This window comes from Salvelinus alpinus, chromosome 26 (assembly GCF_045679555.1).
Source record: "Salvelinus alpinus chromosome 26, SLU_Salpinus.1, whole genome shotgun sequence".
Lineage (NCBI taxonomy): Eukaryota > Metazoa > Chordata > Actinopteri > Salmoniformes > Salmonidae > Salvelinus > Salvelinus alpinus.
Genome location: NC_092111.1, coordinates 8,761,917 through 8,776,761, shown reverse-complemented (window position 1 = coordinate 8,776,761; position 14,845 = coordinate 8,761,917). Strand labels below are relative to the sequence as shown.

General features: G+C 42.2%; 1 protein-coding gene across 1 annotated transcript; it reads left to right on the top strand.

Annotated features, from left to right (window-relative positions):
- Nucleotides 1-6,635: 6,635 nt before the first annotated feature.
- On the top strand, nt 6,636-13,685 carry LOC139554293 (visinin-like). The gene is made up of 4 exons (XM_071367063.1): nt 6,636-6,713; nt 8,118-8,681; nt 13,191-13,302; nt 13,411-13,685. Exons 2-4 carry the CDS (start codon nt 8,301-8,303, stop codon nt 13,497-13,499), a joined length of 582 nt encoding a protein of 193 aa, XP_071223164.1. The 5' UTR covers nt 6,636-6,713; nt 8,118-8,300; the 3' UTR covers nt 13,500-13,685.
- The last annotated feature ends 1,160 nt before the right edge of the window (nt 13,686-14,845 follow it).

Below are 14,845 nucleotides of genomic sequence, written 5' to 3'. Positions count from 1 at the left end.
AGATCAGTGTTCTGGTTTGTCTGGATCCACACTTAAATGGATAGTTCACCTAAATGACAAATCTACACAATTGTATGGGTAGATTCAACTGATCCCTAAGAGTCAGCAAGCAAAAATATACACTCACCGGCCAGATTATTAGGTACAGGAACCGGGTCGGACCCGCCCTTTGCCTCCAGAACATCCTGCATTCTTCGGGGCTTGGATTCTACAAGGTGTCAGAAACGTTCCAAAGGGATGTGGGTCCATCCTGACGCGATGGCAACACACAGTTGCTGCAGATCGGACATCGGTACATTCATTCTGCGTACAGCCCATTCCATCTCATCCTAAAGATGCTCTATTGGGTTTGTTCAGCAACAATGTTCAGATACCCTGTGGTGTTCAATCGTTGCTCAATTGGTATCAAGGGACCTAACGTGTGCCCGGAAAACATTCCCCACCAGCCTGTACCTTTGACAGCAGACAGGATGGGTCGGTCCATGGACTCATGCTGCTTACGCCAAAGCCTGACTCTGCCATCAGCATGATGCAAAAGGAACTGGGTTTTGTCGGACCAGACACTGTCGTGTGTGAAAAGCCCAGGAGGTTGGCCACTTCTGAGATACTAGATCCGGCGAACCTGGCACCTATGATCATACCACGCACAAAGTCGCTTAGGTCACTTGTTTTGCCCTTTTAACATTCAATCGAACAGTAACTGAAAGCCTCGATCGCTGTATGCCTGCCACGGCCACGTTACTCACTGTCTGTAGAAACGGTTAATTAATGAATTATGGTCTTCAATTTAATCATGGCCTTAAATTAAGATCATGATTAGTCTAATCCGGTATTTAAGAGCTGAGCTGTGACAAAAGGGCTGTACCAAAAGCCTGCCCAGTCTGAGGCCAGGAATGGAGTTGCCTATATAGCCTGTCCTGCCCTGGCTGTTTCTTTCCATGTTCCATTGTTGTGATCCAATTGCCAACTATTTTTATAACCCTAACTATATTTACCATGGCATGTATCTTTGACAAACAGACTAATAGGATGGATGGCATGGCCATTCGGTTGCTTTGGCACCGCTCTGTCCTGACATAAACCATCACCTCCTAAGCCTCCATAGCCTCTCCTCTGTCTATCTCTCCGTCAATCAAAAGATTCCTTCACTAGCACGGCAGGCCTGCCACCCACTCGGCCTAAACCTTGATTTAGAGCAAAGGTTAGATTGGTCTCGGGGCAGCAGCTTTACTGGCTCAGAGAGTTGAGGGGGGCGTCAAAACACTTAATCCAATAACCAGGGGCTCTTGGCAAAGTATATTTCTAGCTGAGGGGAAAATCCCCTCTTTAAAATAGATGGATGGACAAAACAAGTGGGGGGAGGGTGTGTGTCAGGCCAGGGAGATCACAATGGATAAAGTGTGTGTGGACAAAGTGGAATGTGAGGACTAGACTATAGCTGAAGAGGGGTACTATGCCACTCTGTTTTAAGGGGATCTGTGCCTCTCTCCATGGGTGTTCTGGCCATCTGAACATTTAAGTAGTTTGATTTCATTTACAGGTGAATTCGGGGACTGATGGTAACACACACGTCTTGGCGCCAGTCTATCCAGACGTCTCTCTTGATGTGGTTGATCAAATTGAATCCAGGTTATCAGGTTAAAGGTGTGGTGTTGCTTCACACATACAACAATCAAGCACATAGACAAGAAATAGACAAGAAACATAATCAGTATCCTCGATGGTACCTTGTGCCTTTGTGCAAGTTCAATGGCTAACTCATTGATCCTGCTTTGTTGTAAACCCCTCTGGTCCTAGTGATAAACAGAGGTACACAGAGGTGGCGAAACCTCCAGCCATCAAGGCCCATCCTTTTATGTATGGCTATCATGGTTGTCAACCAGTGTCAACCAGTGACAGTCATTATACTTATACCCAGTGGCGACCGCGCCTGTTTTGAGCCACACCTGTTTAGCTAAATATATATATATATATACAGTACCAGTCAAAAGTTTAGACACACCTACTCATTCAAGGGTTTTTCTTTATTTTTACTATTTTCTACATTGTAGAATAATAGTGAAGACATCAAAACCATGAAATAACACATATGGAATCATGTAGTAACCAAAAAAGTGTTAAACAAATAAAAATATATTTTATATTCTTCAAAGTAGCCTTGATGACAGCTTTGCAAACGCTTGGCATTCTCTCAACCAGGTTCACCTGGAATGCTTTTCCAACAGTCTTGAAGGAGTTCCCACATATGCTGAGCAGTTGTTGGCTGCTTTTCCTTCACTCTGCAGTCCAACTCATCCCAAACCATCTCAATTGGGTTGAGGTCGGGTGATTGTGGAGGCCAGGTCATCTGAAGCAGCACTCCATCACTCTCCTTCTTGGTATACATTTTCATCATTGAATATTGTAAGCGCTTTCATTGTCTGCTTATATGCCCCCTTCATTTATCTTATGGTTCTGACTTGGTGTACAGGGAGAATACTGTAAGAACGGCCCATGTTCTGAATTCTGTTGCTGTACATTTCAAAAGTGCTGAACAAATAGTTATATTGACTACATCCGTCCTAACTCGCTCGTTAATGTCTTAATCGAAATTACGGATATTCTCTTATCCGCTCGTCGTCCACTTATTCCATAGTTTGTACATCTCAATTGTCAGTAGAAACCACATTTGTTTAAGCAAGTCAGCCATATCAGCTATGTTTTTTTTTAAGGCGGTAAATGAGGCTGAATGAACTGTTTCGCTGCCAGACAAGGCTCCGCTAATAGCCAGGTGTAGCAGTGGTAAGGTGTTGGGACTCTGCTGTTGGGACAGCTTTATGTAGGCCCTAACATTTTGTGGGCACCATTTGTCGTCGTTATAGTGCAATTAATGTTGTGTTGTGTAATGGCTTTGCTGGCATGCATACAAAAAAATGGGGGAGTTTGTCCCACCAACATTTACATGCTAAAATCGCCACTGCTTATACCAACTCCAACTAAATTGGGGAAGTTCTGAGGATTCTACCAAAAAATATAATGCACATTTTCTTTCAGGTAGTTTCACCTCAGCAGATGGTGGACTACGACTTATGGGTCATAGGTCAGGTAAGTGCACTTAAGTCCCCTGGATCAAAGACACAATTATCACTAACTCGTCTTAGGTCTGTAAGACCCAAGAACCTGAATGTTTAGCCCTTTCTAATTACGGGGGAAGAATAGGTAACCTGTGTGTTATTGACATACTGAATCTCTTTGTTTGTGAGACCACCCTTTACTATTTTGTCTGTTTCTGTCTCAAAAGTGGTGTACATGATGGAAAGAGGGGGTTTAAGCACATCTTAAATAGTAACAGGAGCTTGACAAAAATATCTACATCTTATTCTTCTGTGGGTTTTATGGCGGACTACAACCCGAAAAGGCATATTGCCGCAGAGGGTGGTACGGCTTGTGACAATATTCCATGTAACTCCTCCGCTAAGAACTCTTTCAGTCCCAGGAACCCCTCCGCCGCATCCACAATAATATCTATCTTCCTGGACCTCCTCTTCACCTTGGCAGTGCCATTAATCACCATAGCTATAAAGGCCACAAAGTACACCTTCTTAACCTTTAAAATGTCTGGGTCCTGCTGTTGAACGGCAACCCCTGCAGCCTTCAGTGAAGGCCTATCCACCACCATGGACTCTTCAGGAGCACCGTTTGAACCCTCAACCCTTTTAACAGCTGCTGCATATTAAATGCTCTGGACAACCCCGACTTTGGCCACCTCATTCTCTTTCACCCTTGTCGGGCGTTCCAAAGACGTGGCTTCATGGTTCCCACCACAATTGCAACATGTCACATTTTCCTCACTTTTAAAACACATGATTTGATCTTTTCCACAACTTGGACATCTCTGCTTCTCCCTTCTGCAAACACTTGAAACATTACCAAAAGCTTTACAATGATCAGTGCTTTGGTCTTTGGATAAATGTTCTGACTCTGTAGTTTATATATCCCAACTGCACTTGAGTAGGGAGAGACTAGAACAGAGACTCTTTTCCACCATTCACCACACGATTCATCCGACGTGCATCAATCACTCCAGGAATATTTTTCATCTCTTCAAAATCGACTTCCCACGAGACGCCAGATATAACCCCCTTGAGGTGTGCCCTGTTCCGAAGAGACAGCCACGACACCTCAAACTTATAAAATCGGGGGAGACGCCCATTTCTTCTGATCCGCAGAAGCACAAAAAATCTAAACAAGCCCGTCTCTCGGGATCCTCACAGCCTTCACTTTACCCAGCACTCTCTCCACCAGTTTGGATATTTCAAATGGTTTCTTTAAGATCGGTAATCTGCTCAACTGCTCCTCATTAAGAAACTGTACTTCTACTAGATACGAAGGGACATTCTGTCACGACTTCCGCCCGAAGTCGGCTCCTCTCCTTGTTCGGGCGGCGTTCGGCAGTCAACGTCACCGGCTTTCTAGCCATCTCCGCTCCATTTTTCATTGTTCCATTTGTTTTGTCTTGATCCCTGCACACCTGGTTCATTCCATAATCACACTGCATGCATTTATTCCTCTATTCCCCTCCATGTCTTTGTGTGAAATTGTTTATTGTTATGTGGTTATTGTGAAGCGCCAGGCTATGTTTCCATGTTCCGTGTTTGTGCATGTTGTATGTTTATTTGGTACATTAGCTTTGGTGAGTTTTTTTTCGCGCTTTGCACTTCTGCTGGAGGTTTTGACGCAGTTTGCGTCCGTCTGTTTGTTCACTCCAGCCTGAATAAAGTGTGCGCCTGTTCACAAACTCTGCTCTCCTGCACCTGACTTTGCCACCAGTACACACACACCCTTGACACATTCTCATCACTGTACACTACTTTTCTATACTAATTCTCCTTGATTCTACCGCCATTGGATTCAGAATCCACTTCATCGACCTCTTCCGCCTTCTTTTTCCCACCAAGTCTCTCCCAGACCATGCTCAAAGTCAAAGATCTACATCACCCACCAAGTCTCTCCCAGACCATGCTCAAAGTCAAAGATCTACATCACCCACCAAGTCTCTCCCAGACCATGCTCAAAGTCAAAGATCTACATCACCCACCAAGTCTCTCCCAGACCATGCTCAAAGTCAAAGATCTACATCACCCACCAAGTCTCTCCCAGACCATGCGCAAAGTCAAAGATCTACATCACCCACCAAGTCTCTCCCAGACCATGCTCAAAGTCAAAGATCTACATCACCCACCAAGTCTCTCCCAGACCATGCTCAAAGTCAAAGATCTACATCACCCACCAAGTCTCTCCCAGACCATGCTCAAAGTCAAAGATCTACATCACCCACCAAGTCTCTCCCAGACCATGCTCAAAGTCAAAGATCTACACCACCCACCAAGCCTCTCCCAAACCATGCTCAAAGTCAAAGATCTACATCACCCATCAAGTCTCTCCCAGACCATGCTCAAAGTCAAAGATCTACATCACCCACCAAGTCTCTCCCAGACCATGCTCAAAGTCAAAGATCTACATCACCCACCAAGTCTCTCCCAGACCATGCTCAAAGTCAAAGATCTACATCACCCACCAAGTCTCTCCCAGACCATGCTCAAAGTCAAAGATCTACATCACCCACCAAGTCTCTCCCAGACCATGCTCAAAGTCAAAGATCTACATCACCCACCAAGTCTCTCCCAGACCATGCTCAAAGTCAAAGATCTACATCACCCACCAAGTCTCTCCCAGACCATGCTCAAAGTCAAAGATCTACATCACCCACCAAGTCTCTCCCAGACCATGCGCAAAGTCAAAGATCTACATCACCCACCAAGTCTCTCCCAGACCATGCTCAAAGTCAAAGATCTACATCACCCACCAAGTCTCTCCCAGACCATGCTCAAAGTCAAAGATCTACATCAAAAAAGGAATCTTTGCTCACTGTTACGCTGCTCCCAAACATGATGATTTAATAAAGCTATCATGGTGATTTAATAACGCTAACGTGGTCATTTACCTTGAAGGCGATTTGAATAAAGCTCGAAGCTTTATTGAAATCACCTCACCTGGGAACAACAAAACAGCGAGCAGACATTCATTTGTTTCTATGGTAGTGTTCATAGCTTAACATGTTTGACCAAACCCTCTACTTAAGTGGGATCCTAACTGACTAAAGCACCTAAACCATAAAAACGGACCTACGGTTGGCTATCTAGGAACTGCTAGCAATGTGTTGAGAAATGGTTGCATGGCACCTATACACTAACCTCTGATATCTGTAAAAACAGCTCATACCTGTAAGACCGTTGTGGTTTTTTTCTTATTCAACTCAAGTGTTGATAACGGACAACAAGTCTTAGTAAGGTAAAGCTACAGTCAATAACTACACAGCAACCTATGTGGATAAAATGCTCACGGGCAAAATATAAAAAATAATTGAATTGATTAAAGTTGTTTGAACTTTGCTTGTTAAGACAGGGCAATAGAAGAATCAGGACATATTACGACATTACACGGACATTACATAAAATATATTTTGTGTGTGCTAACGTGTAGGCATGGAATGATCGAGAAACAAAAAGAAGCAGATAAGAAGTTCATTTGGGTGCGTTTGTGGCTTAGCGCCTTAAAAATCCTGTATAATTGACTTAGCCCAGCCGGCAGGTGTAGCGGAATCCCACTTTGCTCTCCGCTGACCATGAATATCACTTTTATCTTGACTTGTCTTCTCTGAGTCACTCACACAGGTAAGCGTTTGAATTCATCTTTATTTATGTCTTTCCTTATTTGTTTCTGTCTATAGTTCTAGCTGTACTCCAAGGAAATGCATTTTTGGAGCAGGGATGCGTTAAATTCCCTTCAAATTTATGTGGAAGATTGGAATTGATATTGGAATTTCAGTTTGCTTTCTAAATTGACTGAATGGAACTCCTTTCTAAAAGCATTAGGTTAATATGGACTTTCTCGTTTTTAGTATCTACTCAACATACTGCACTCATTTCACCCATAGTTTTAATTTCTGTTTTAGTACTTCTGAAGCTTCTAATGGTCTCATGTACACCTTTGCTTTACTACACATTACAGCCATGCTAAAGTTGTATTATCATGAATGTATGCTAGTCCATATTTGAGTCATAGATCAAAGGAATAACCACAGGTTTTCAGTATGATGTTTTTAGTTGCCTATGTATGTTAGCACAGTGATCTGTGGAGGCTGGTGGGAGGAGCTATAGGAGGACGGGCTCATTGTAATGGCTGGAATGGAATTAATGGAACGGTATCAGGCATATGGAAACCACGTTTGACTCCGTTTCATTTATTCCATTCCAATAAAAAGCATGAGCTGGCACACACCCAGAGAAAATTATTTGGTGTAGAGGTGCTGACTAACAGTGAATAAGCTATATAAAAAAACTGTCACACACTCCATATATATAACCTCCCAGTAATTTATTGAATAATTGTTATGGCATAATATATTCAATATGCTGTGGGCTATTGTCTTTTAACAGTTTAGCTCAATTCAATATGATCAACCTAGCAATTACGACACACCCCTTGTCATTGGTTGCATTAATTGCACTGTTTGTCTACATAACCTGGCCCAAGCATTCATGACATCACCCTGAAGAAGGCAAATTAATGCTGAAACATTGGGGTTTTGTTACCCAATAAATTACTGGGAGGTTATATATATATGGAATGTGAGACTTTCTTTGTTTGATCATTTATTCCATTTCAGCCATTACAATGAGCCTGCCCTCCTATAGTTCCTGCCACCAGCCTCCTCTGTGACAAACAGAACTGAGAGCCTGGATGTTGTTCAGGTGTGTGTGTGCACGTGTGAGTGTGTTGCGTGCGTGTTTAAACTCATTAGCTGACTGTAGCCTGTATCCTAGACCCGATGATTAGGAATGGGTATTTTATGCCTACTAGACGAAGATCACAGAGCACAGATTATGGTTCATGTCTACGATAACTGTCATCCCGTCACATGCTGGATACACTACTGCAATTAGTTATGGATGGCCCGTTGTGCCCAGATAGTTTACTTGACGAAAGATTAAAATATTAAAGACATTGGACTCCACTCTGCGATTTGTTAGACTGGAATAACCTTATTAAATTACTTCAATCCTATTTTCATTTAGAGTTGCTTTTCAAGGGGTCAAGCGAAAAGCCTGCATACAGAGAGAAGGACCCAGCCTCCCAGCTTCTGGATATCGTACATTGTCGGGACGTCCAAAAAAAACACACACCACAGTCCGTGTTGATATACATTTGCCCTTTAAAAGACACAACAGGGGGCTATTTCTTTCACCTGGAAACATAACATGGGGAACGCCAAGAGCAGCGCCGTCTCCAAGGAGATCCTGGAAGACCTGAAGCTCAGCACCAAGTTCACTGAGACGGAGATCACCCAGTGGTACGAGAGCTTCCAGAAGTCGTGTCCCACGGGACGTATCACGCCCAAGGAGTTCGAGGTCATCTACAGCCGCTTCTTCCCCGAGAGCAACGCCCAGACGTACGCGCAGCACGTCTTCCGCTCCTTCGACACCAACGACGACGGCACTCTGGACTTCAAGGAGTACATAATTGCGCTGCACCTGACGTCCACGGGCAAGACCACCAGGAAGCTGGAGTGGGCCTTCTCGCTGTTCGACGTGGACAAGAACGGATACATCACCAAGTCGGAAGTGACCGAGATCTGCAGCGTAAGTAGTGGGAGGAGAAACGGAGAGTGGATGGGTGGGTGGATAGATAGATCAATAGAGATGACATGCATGTTAGAAACTAATCCTGTTGACTGATGCTTGTCATCTAAATCCAAACCAGCCTTAATCTAGGCCTCTGTATTGGCATTGAGGGCGTTAAGGTTTAAAGCTGTGTGAGGTTGGTTCTGGTCATCAAGTGTCACATGGTTGTACTACTTGGTGATTGACAGATGGGGGAGGGGCTGTGGTTTGGGTCTCAGGCAGTATGGAGGAGGGATAAGCCTCAAGCTCTGTTTGATCTTCTAAGATGTAATACTTGACCCCTGATACGTCTACATACTTCTACACACAAACCTTTTACCCAGAAATGGGCGGCGCTTACATCAATGGCTCTCAACCATAGGATAATTTAACACTTTGCAACATGAGCAAACTAAGCCAAAAAAATAGAATGTTCAATCAAAAAATCTTCACTTTCCATTTGACAAAGAAAGTGGTAACCCCAATATCTCACAATTCATTGTTTTGGCGCCTCACTTCTGCTGTGGAGTCTCAGGGAGCACTACAGTGACCTGGAGGCAGGGATACATTGTTTTGCCTCTGCGATAGTGTCAATGTGCCTGTGGTGCAGATGAATTCAAGCACTGATACCACTCCACTACAACGTCTGACCATATTTCCCGGGCCCTGAGCTTAAACTGAAAGGGTGTAGGAGGGAGTGAGGGAATTAGGGAAGGAGGGATAAATGTAGGTTAGGAGAGAATGGGGACTGAGATTAAACAGTGTTTAAGATTTAAAGACACATCTCGGTGTGTCCTGGTGTAACATAATTGCTTCCGTCCCTCTCCTCGTCCCATCCTGGGCTTGAACCAGTGACCCTCTGCACACATCGACTACAATCACCTTCGAAGCATCGTTACCTATCATTCCACAAAAGCCACAGTCCTTGCTGAGCAAGAGAAACAACTGCTTCAAGGTCTCGGAGCGAATGACGTCACCGATTGAAACGCTACTAGCGCGCACCGCTATCTAGCTAGCCATTTAACACCGGGCTGCAGGTCAAGATGTACGTGACACTCACTGTGCGATTATCTTCCATGGCTGTCTGAAAGTAAATGTATGATTTGTCCAAACATGCAAAGGAGGTTGAATACTAAAATCGTGAATAACGTTTTAGTCCAAATTAAAATGTTTTTTTAAACTTATAATTTCTTATATGGCCCTTCGAGCCAGATATATGCTAAAGAATGACAGTGAGTGCCCCACCCTATAGCGATCATGATGAAGCATACAATATTGCCAACCAATATCTGAACAGTCAGTGCTTTGCCATGTAAATGTGACCAATGGCAAACACCATATACCTTATTTTGCTTGGGTTAGTAGTGGTTTATATATATATACTCAACAAAAAAATGAACGCAACATGCAACAATTTCATTGATTTTACTGAGTAACAGTTCATATGAGGAAATCAGTCAATTGAAATAAATTCATTAGTCCCTAATCTATGGATTTCACATGACTTTGAATACAGATATTTATCTGTTGGTCACAGATACCTTTAAAAAAAAATGGGCCTCACAATGGGCCTCAGGATCTCGTCACGGTATTTTAGTGCATTCAAATTGACATCGATAAAATGCAATTGTGTTTGTTTCAACACCATGCATACATGGAACGAACAATAATGTAATCTTATTCAACATTCTAACTCCAAAGCGTGGAGCGCAGGTCACAAAGCATAGGCCGATTTCGATGCACACTGAGGCGCGTGCGCTCCTTATTACGCACAACCATAATAATGTGGCGTATGCTTGTCCACACCATAACCACACCACCACCATGGGGCCCTCTGTTCACAACGTTGACATCAGCAAACCGCTTGCCCCATACACGTGGTCTCCGGTTGTGAGGCTGGTTGGACCTACTACCAAATTCTTTAAAACGTCATTGGAGGCGGCTTATGGTAGAGAAATGAACATTCAAATCTCTGGCAACTGCTCTGGTGGACTTTCCTGCAGTCAGCATGCCAATTGCATGCCCTATCAAAAAATATGGCGTTGTGTGACAAAAATGCACATTTTAGAGTGGCCTTTTATTGTCCACAGCACAAGGTGCACCTGTGCAATGATCATGCTGTTTAATCAGCTACTTGATATTCCACACCTGTCAGGTGGATGGATTATCTTGGCAATGGAGAAATGCTCACCAACAAGGATGTAAACAAATTTGTGCACAGAATTTGAGAGAATTTGAGAGATATTAGCTTTTTGTGCGTATGTATGGAACATTTTATTTCAGCTCATGAAACATGAGACCAACATTTTACATTTTGCGTTTATATTTTTGTTCAGTTTATATATAAATATAAAAAATCCTTCTAAACAAACTGAGTCGATGTGAACTGTAAATGAGAACAAGCTGCTGCTGATTTGCCAGTTCACACCAGTCCTTAGGCTCTAATCTTTATTTAATCTCCATGTTTACAGTTGAAACACTAAAATGTGATTTAGTGTTTTTTGTACCACTTTTTTCTCTCCAATGTTATGTTGATTCCTTACAAGCCATGGGAACACAATGCGATTTAATCAAAACTAGGGTTCAGATGGGAAGAATATTTATAAATGGTGGATGCTAACATTTGAAATCCCTCAAAACCAATATAATCAAGGGCGTTCAGAGACTTGTCCCAAAGCCACGCCTGCATTGTCTTGGCCGTGTGCTTAGGGTTGTTGTCCTGTTTGAAGGTGAACCTTCACCACAGTCTGAGGTCCTGAACGCTCTGGAGCAGGTTTTCATTGAGGATCTCTCTGTACTTTGCTCCGTACATCTTTGCTTCGATCCTGACTATTTCCTAGTCCCTGCTGCTGAAAAACATCCCCACAGCATGATGCTGCCACCACAATACTTCACCGTAGGGATAGTGGCAGGTTTCCTCGAGACGCTTGGCATTCAGGCCAAAGAGTTCAATCTTGGTTCAATCAGACCAGAGAATCTTGTTTCTCATAGTCTGAGAGTCTTTAGGTGCCTTTTGGCAAACTCCAAGCGGGCTTTCATGTGCCTTTTACTGTGGAGTGGCTTCTGTCTGGCCACTCTACCATAAAGGCCTGGTTTCTGGAGTACTGCAGAGGTGGTTGTCCTTCTGGAAGGTTCTCCCATCTCCACAGAGGAACTCTGGAGCTCTGTCAGAGTGACCATCGTGTTCTTGGTCACCTCCCTGACCAACGCCCTTCTCCCCCGATTGCTCAGTGTGACCGGACGGCCTGCTCTAGGAAGAGTGTTAGTGGTTCCAAACTTCCATTTAAGAATGATGGAGGCTACTGTGTTCTTGGGGACCTTCAATGCTGCAGACATTTGTGCCTCAACACAATCCTGTCTCGGAACTCTACAGACAATTCGTTCGACCTCATGGCTTGGTTTCTGCTCTGACATGCACTGTCAACTGTGGGACCTTATATAGACAGGTTTGTGCCTTTCCAAATCATATCCAATCAATTGAATTTGAATTTGTGGACTCCAATCAAGTTGTAGAAACATCACAAAGATGATCAATGGAAACAGGATGCATCTGAGCTCAATTTCAAGTCTTATAGCAAAGGGTCTGAATACATATGTAAATAAGGTATTTCTGTTTTTTATTATGGGATGTTGTGTGTAGATTACTGAGGAAATGGTTTTATTTAATCAATTTCAGAACTAGGCTGTAACATAACATAACATGTGGAAAAGTCAACAGGTCTGAATACTTTCCTGAAGGCAAAATAATTTTTATTTCCATGTGAATGGTACCTGATTATTTCATACATTTACATTGTTCAGGAAAGAATACAGTATGTGTTTTTGACAATGCTTCGGAGCGATACGTTTTCTTTAGCCTTACATTACCTTTAAAGATTATCATTTGATCATTTCATTGTACAAACATCAATGTTCTACAGTAATCGCTCTTTTAAAATAATCAGCCCTGGAAAGTGGTTTTATGAGAAGATTAAAAAGAACAGGATTGGGGTGTTGTAAGGATATATTCTCACTGCAGTGATCTGGTGTTTTATAGTTTATATAGGTTGAGAGAATATCCATGACATCCTTTCACAAACACTTCACAACAACACGCCGCTTGTATTAATTCCTAAAGTGAATGTGGATAAAAATGGTTCCATAATAATAGTTATTTGTGTTGGACAACATTAATGAACTTGACATTTTGGCGTAGTCGGCAGGATTTGCTTTACATATTTGTCAGTAAATCTCCCATGTTACAGAATAACCGATGAAAGTGACATCCCATAAAACTTAAATTAAACGCCGAATCTCAAATAGCCGTCTGTCCCTTTTAATAGCCGGGCATCAAACACATTTCAGCAAATAAACACCTGCTTCAAATATTTTATTACATTTTATTGAGTATTAAGGAAATAAACACCTGGCTCAAATAGAAGCCTGTCTCTAATAAACGCTGTTTGTGTTCAGTGATTGAAGGTATACCATTTTTTCGTTACCCAACAGGCTATTTTCAAGCTAATTCCCAAGGATAAACAGGCTGAGCTGCCCAACGACGAGAACACACCGGAGAAGAGGGCCAACAAACTCTGGACATTCTTTGAGAAGGAAGACAATGGTGAGGAAAAGAAAGTCTTGTTTATTAACGTGAATTGACATTTTAACTGTAATATAAACCTGATGATTCCTGTCTGTTCCTTCCTCTTGCTCTCTCTCCCCACCTCAGAGCGAGTTGCAGAAGGAGAGTTCATCAAGGGTGTGATGGACAATGAGGATGCGCTTCGCCTCATTCAATATGACCCTGCCAACAAGTAACCCTCTGCTAATAAAGTCCTATGGTCATAGGACATGACCGTAAGTGTTGACCATAGGAGTTGACAAGACAGCACAAACAGATCTGGGATCAGGTTCCTACATTCCCCGCCCCTATCCTCAACATTTACATTTACATTTAAGTCATTTAGCAGACGCTCTTATCCAGAGCGACTTACAAATTGGTGCATTCACCTTATGACATCCAGTGGAACAACCACTTTACAATAGTGCATCTAAATCTTTTAAGGGGGGGGGGGGGGGGGGGTCAGAAGGATTACTTTATCCTATCCTAGGTACTCAACTTACCCATCTTAATGCAGACAGTATTTCGTTTTAATCCCAGTCTAACTTCAATGTTTATCGGACTTCGGTTCAAATAGTATATGTTTTCCTCCAAATACTTTAGCTGCACTTGATTGTAAAAACATATGATAACCCTGGCGTTGCAAGCGCCATGCTCTACCAACTGAGCTACACGGGACATTACTTTTTACTACATACTGGTATTGTTTTTACTATATACTGGTACTGTTTTACTATATACTGTATACTGGTATTGTTTTTACTATACACTGTATACCGGTATTGTTTTTACTATATACTGGTACTGTTTTTACTATATACTGTATACTGGTATTGTTTTTACTATATACTGTATACTGGTATTGTTTTTACTATACACTGTATACTGGTATTGTTTTTACTATATACTGTATACTGGTATTGTTTTTACTGTATACTGGTATTGCACAAATTCTATATATTTTTGGGACTTGATATTTAGCTTCAGAATGTTTTGAGAAAGGCTAAAGAGTATTGAGAGCTGGTAAGAGGGGTTTAGAAAATGAAAGCAAGCAATGAGTAATCTGTTGATACTACTTCATACCAGATGTGCTACTCATTAGCTAATCATTTGTTAAATATTTGGATATGTGTACCAATAAAGCAATAATAACAAAGGTAGTGCAATCTTAGGATAATGTTTTAGGACCTTTTAGAGATTGTGTTTAAAATGTAACTTGTCTGTGTTGACATAAAGACACTGATCTTGATACCGACAGACACAATCTAACGTAAAGGTCAAGGGCTAAATACTGTAGACTCACACAATGCCAACTACCATACAAGTCTTCATGACATCTCCTCTTTTCAAAGTAAAAATTGTAAACTGCTTCACTCAGAGTTTGCCCCTGTTATTGAAGGTTAAAGATTGTGAGTTTCAATTAGTTTCTTTGTCTTAATATTATCCTTGTCACGCCCTGACTTTAGTTATATTTGTTTTCTTTATTTTTTGGTTAGGTCAGGGTGTGACAGGGGTGGTTTGTTTAGTTTTTGTATTGTCTAGG

Bases quoted from the DNA above. Each gene is read 5' to 3' on its own strand.
- LOC139554293 (XM_071367063.1), top strand. From the start codon at position 8,301: ATGGGGAACGCCAAGAGCAGCGCCGTCTCCAAGGAGATCCTGGAAGAC. The intron at 8,682-13,190 runs GTAAGTAGTGGG...GTTACCCAACAG, and splicing joins AAGTGACCGAGATCTGCAGC to GCTATTTTCAAGCTAATTCC. The intron at 13,303-13,410 runs GTGAGGAAAAGA...TCCCCACCTCAG, and splicing joins CTTTGAGAAGGAAGACAATG to AGCGAGTTGCAGAAGGAGAG.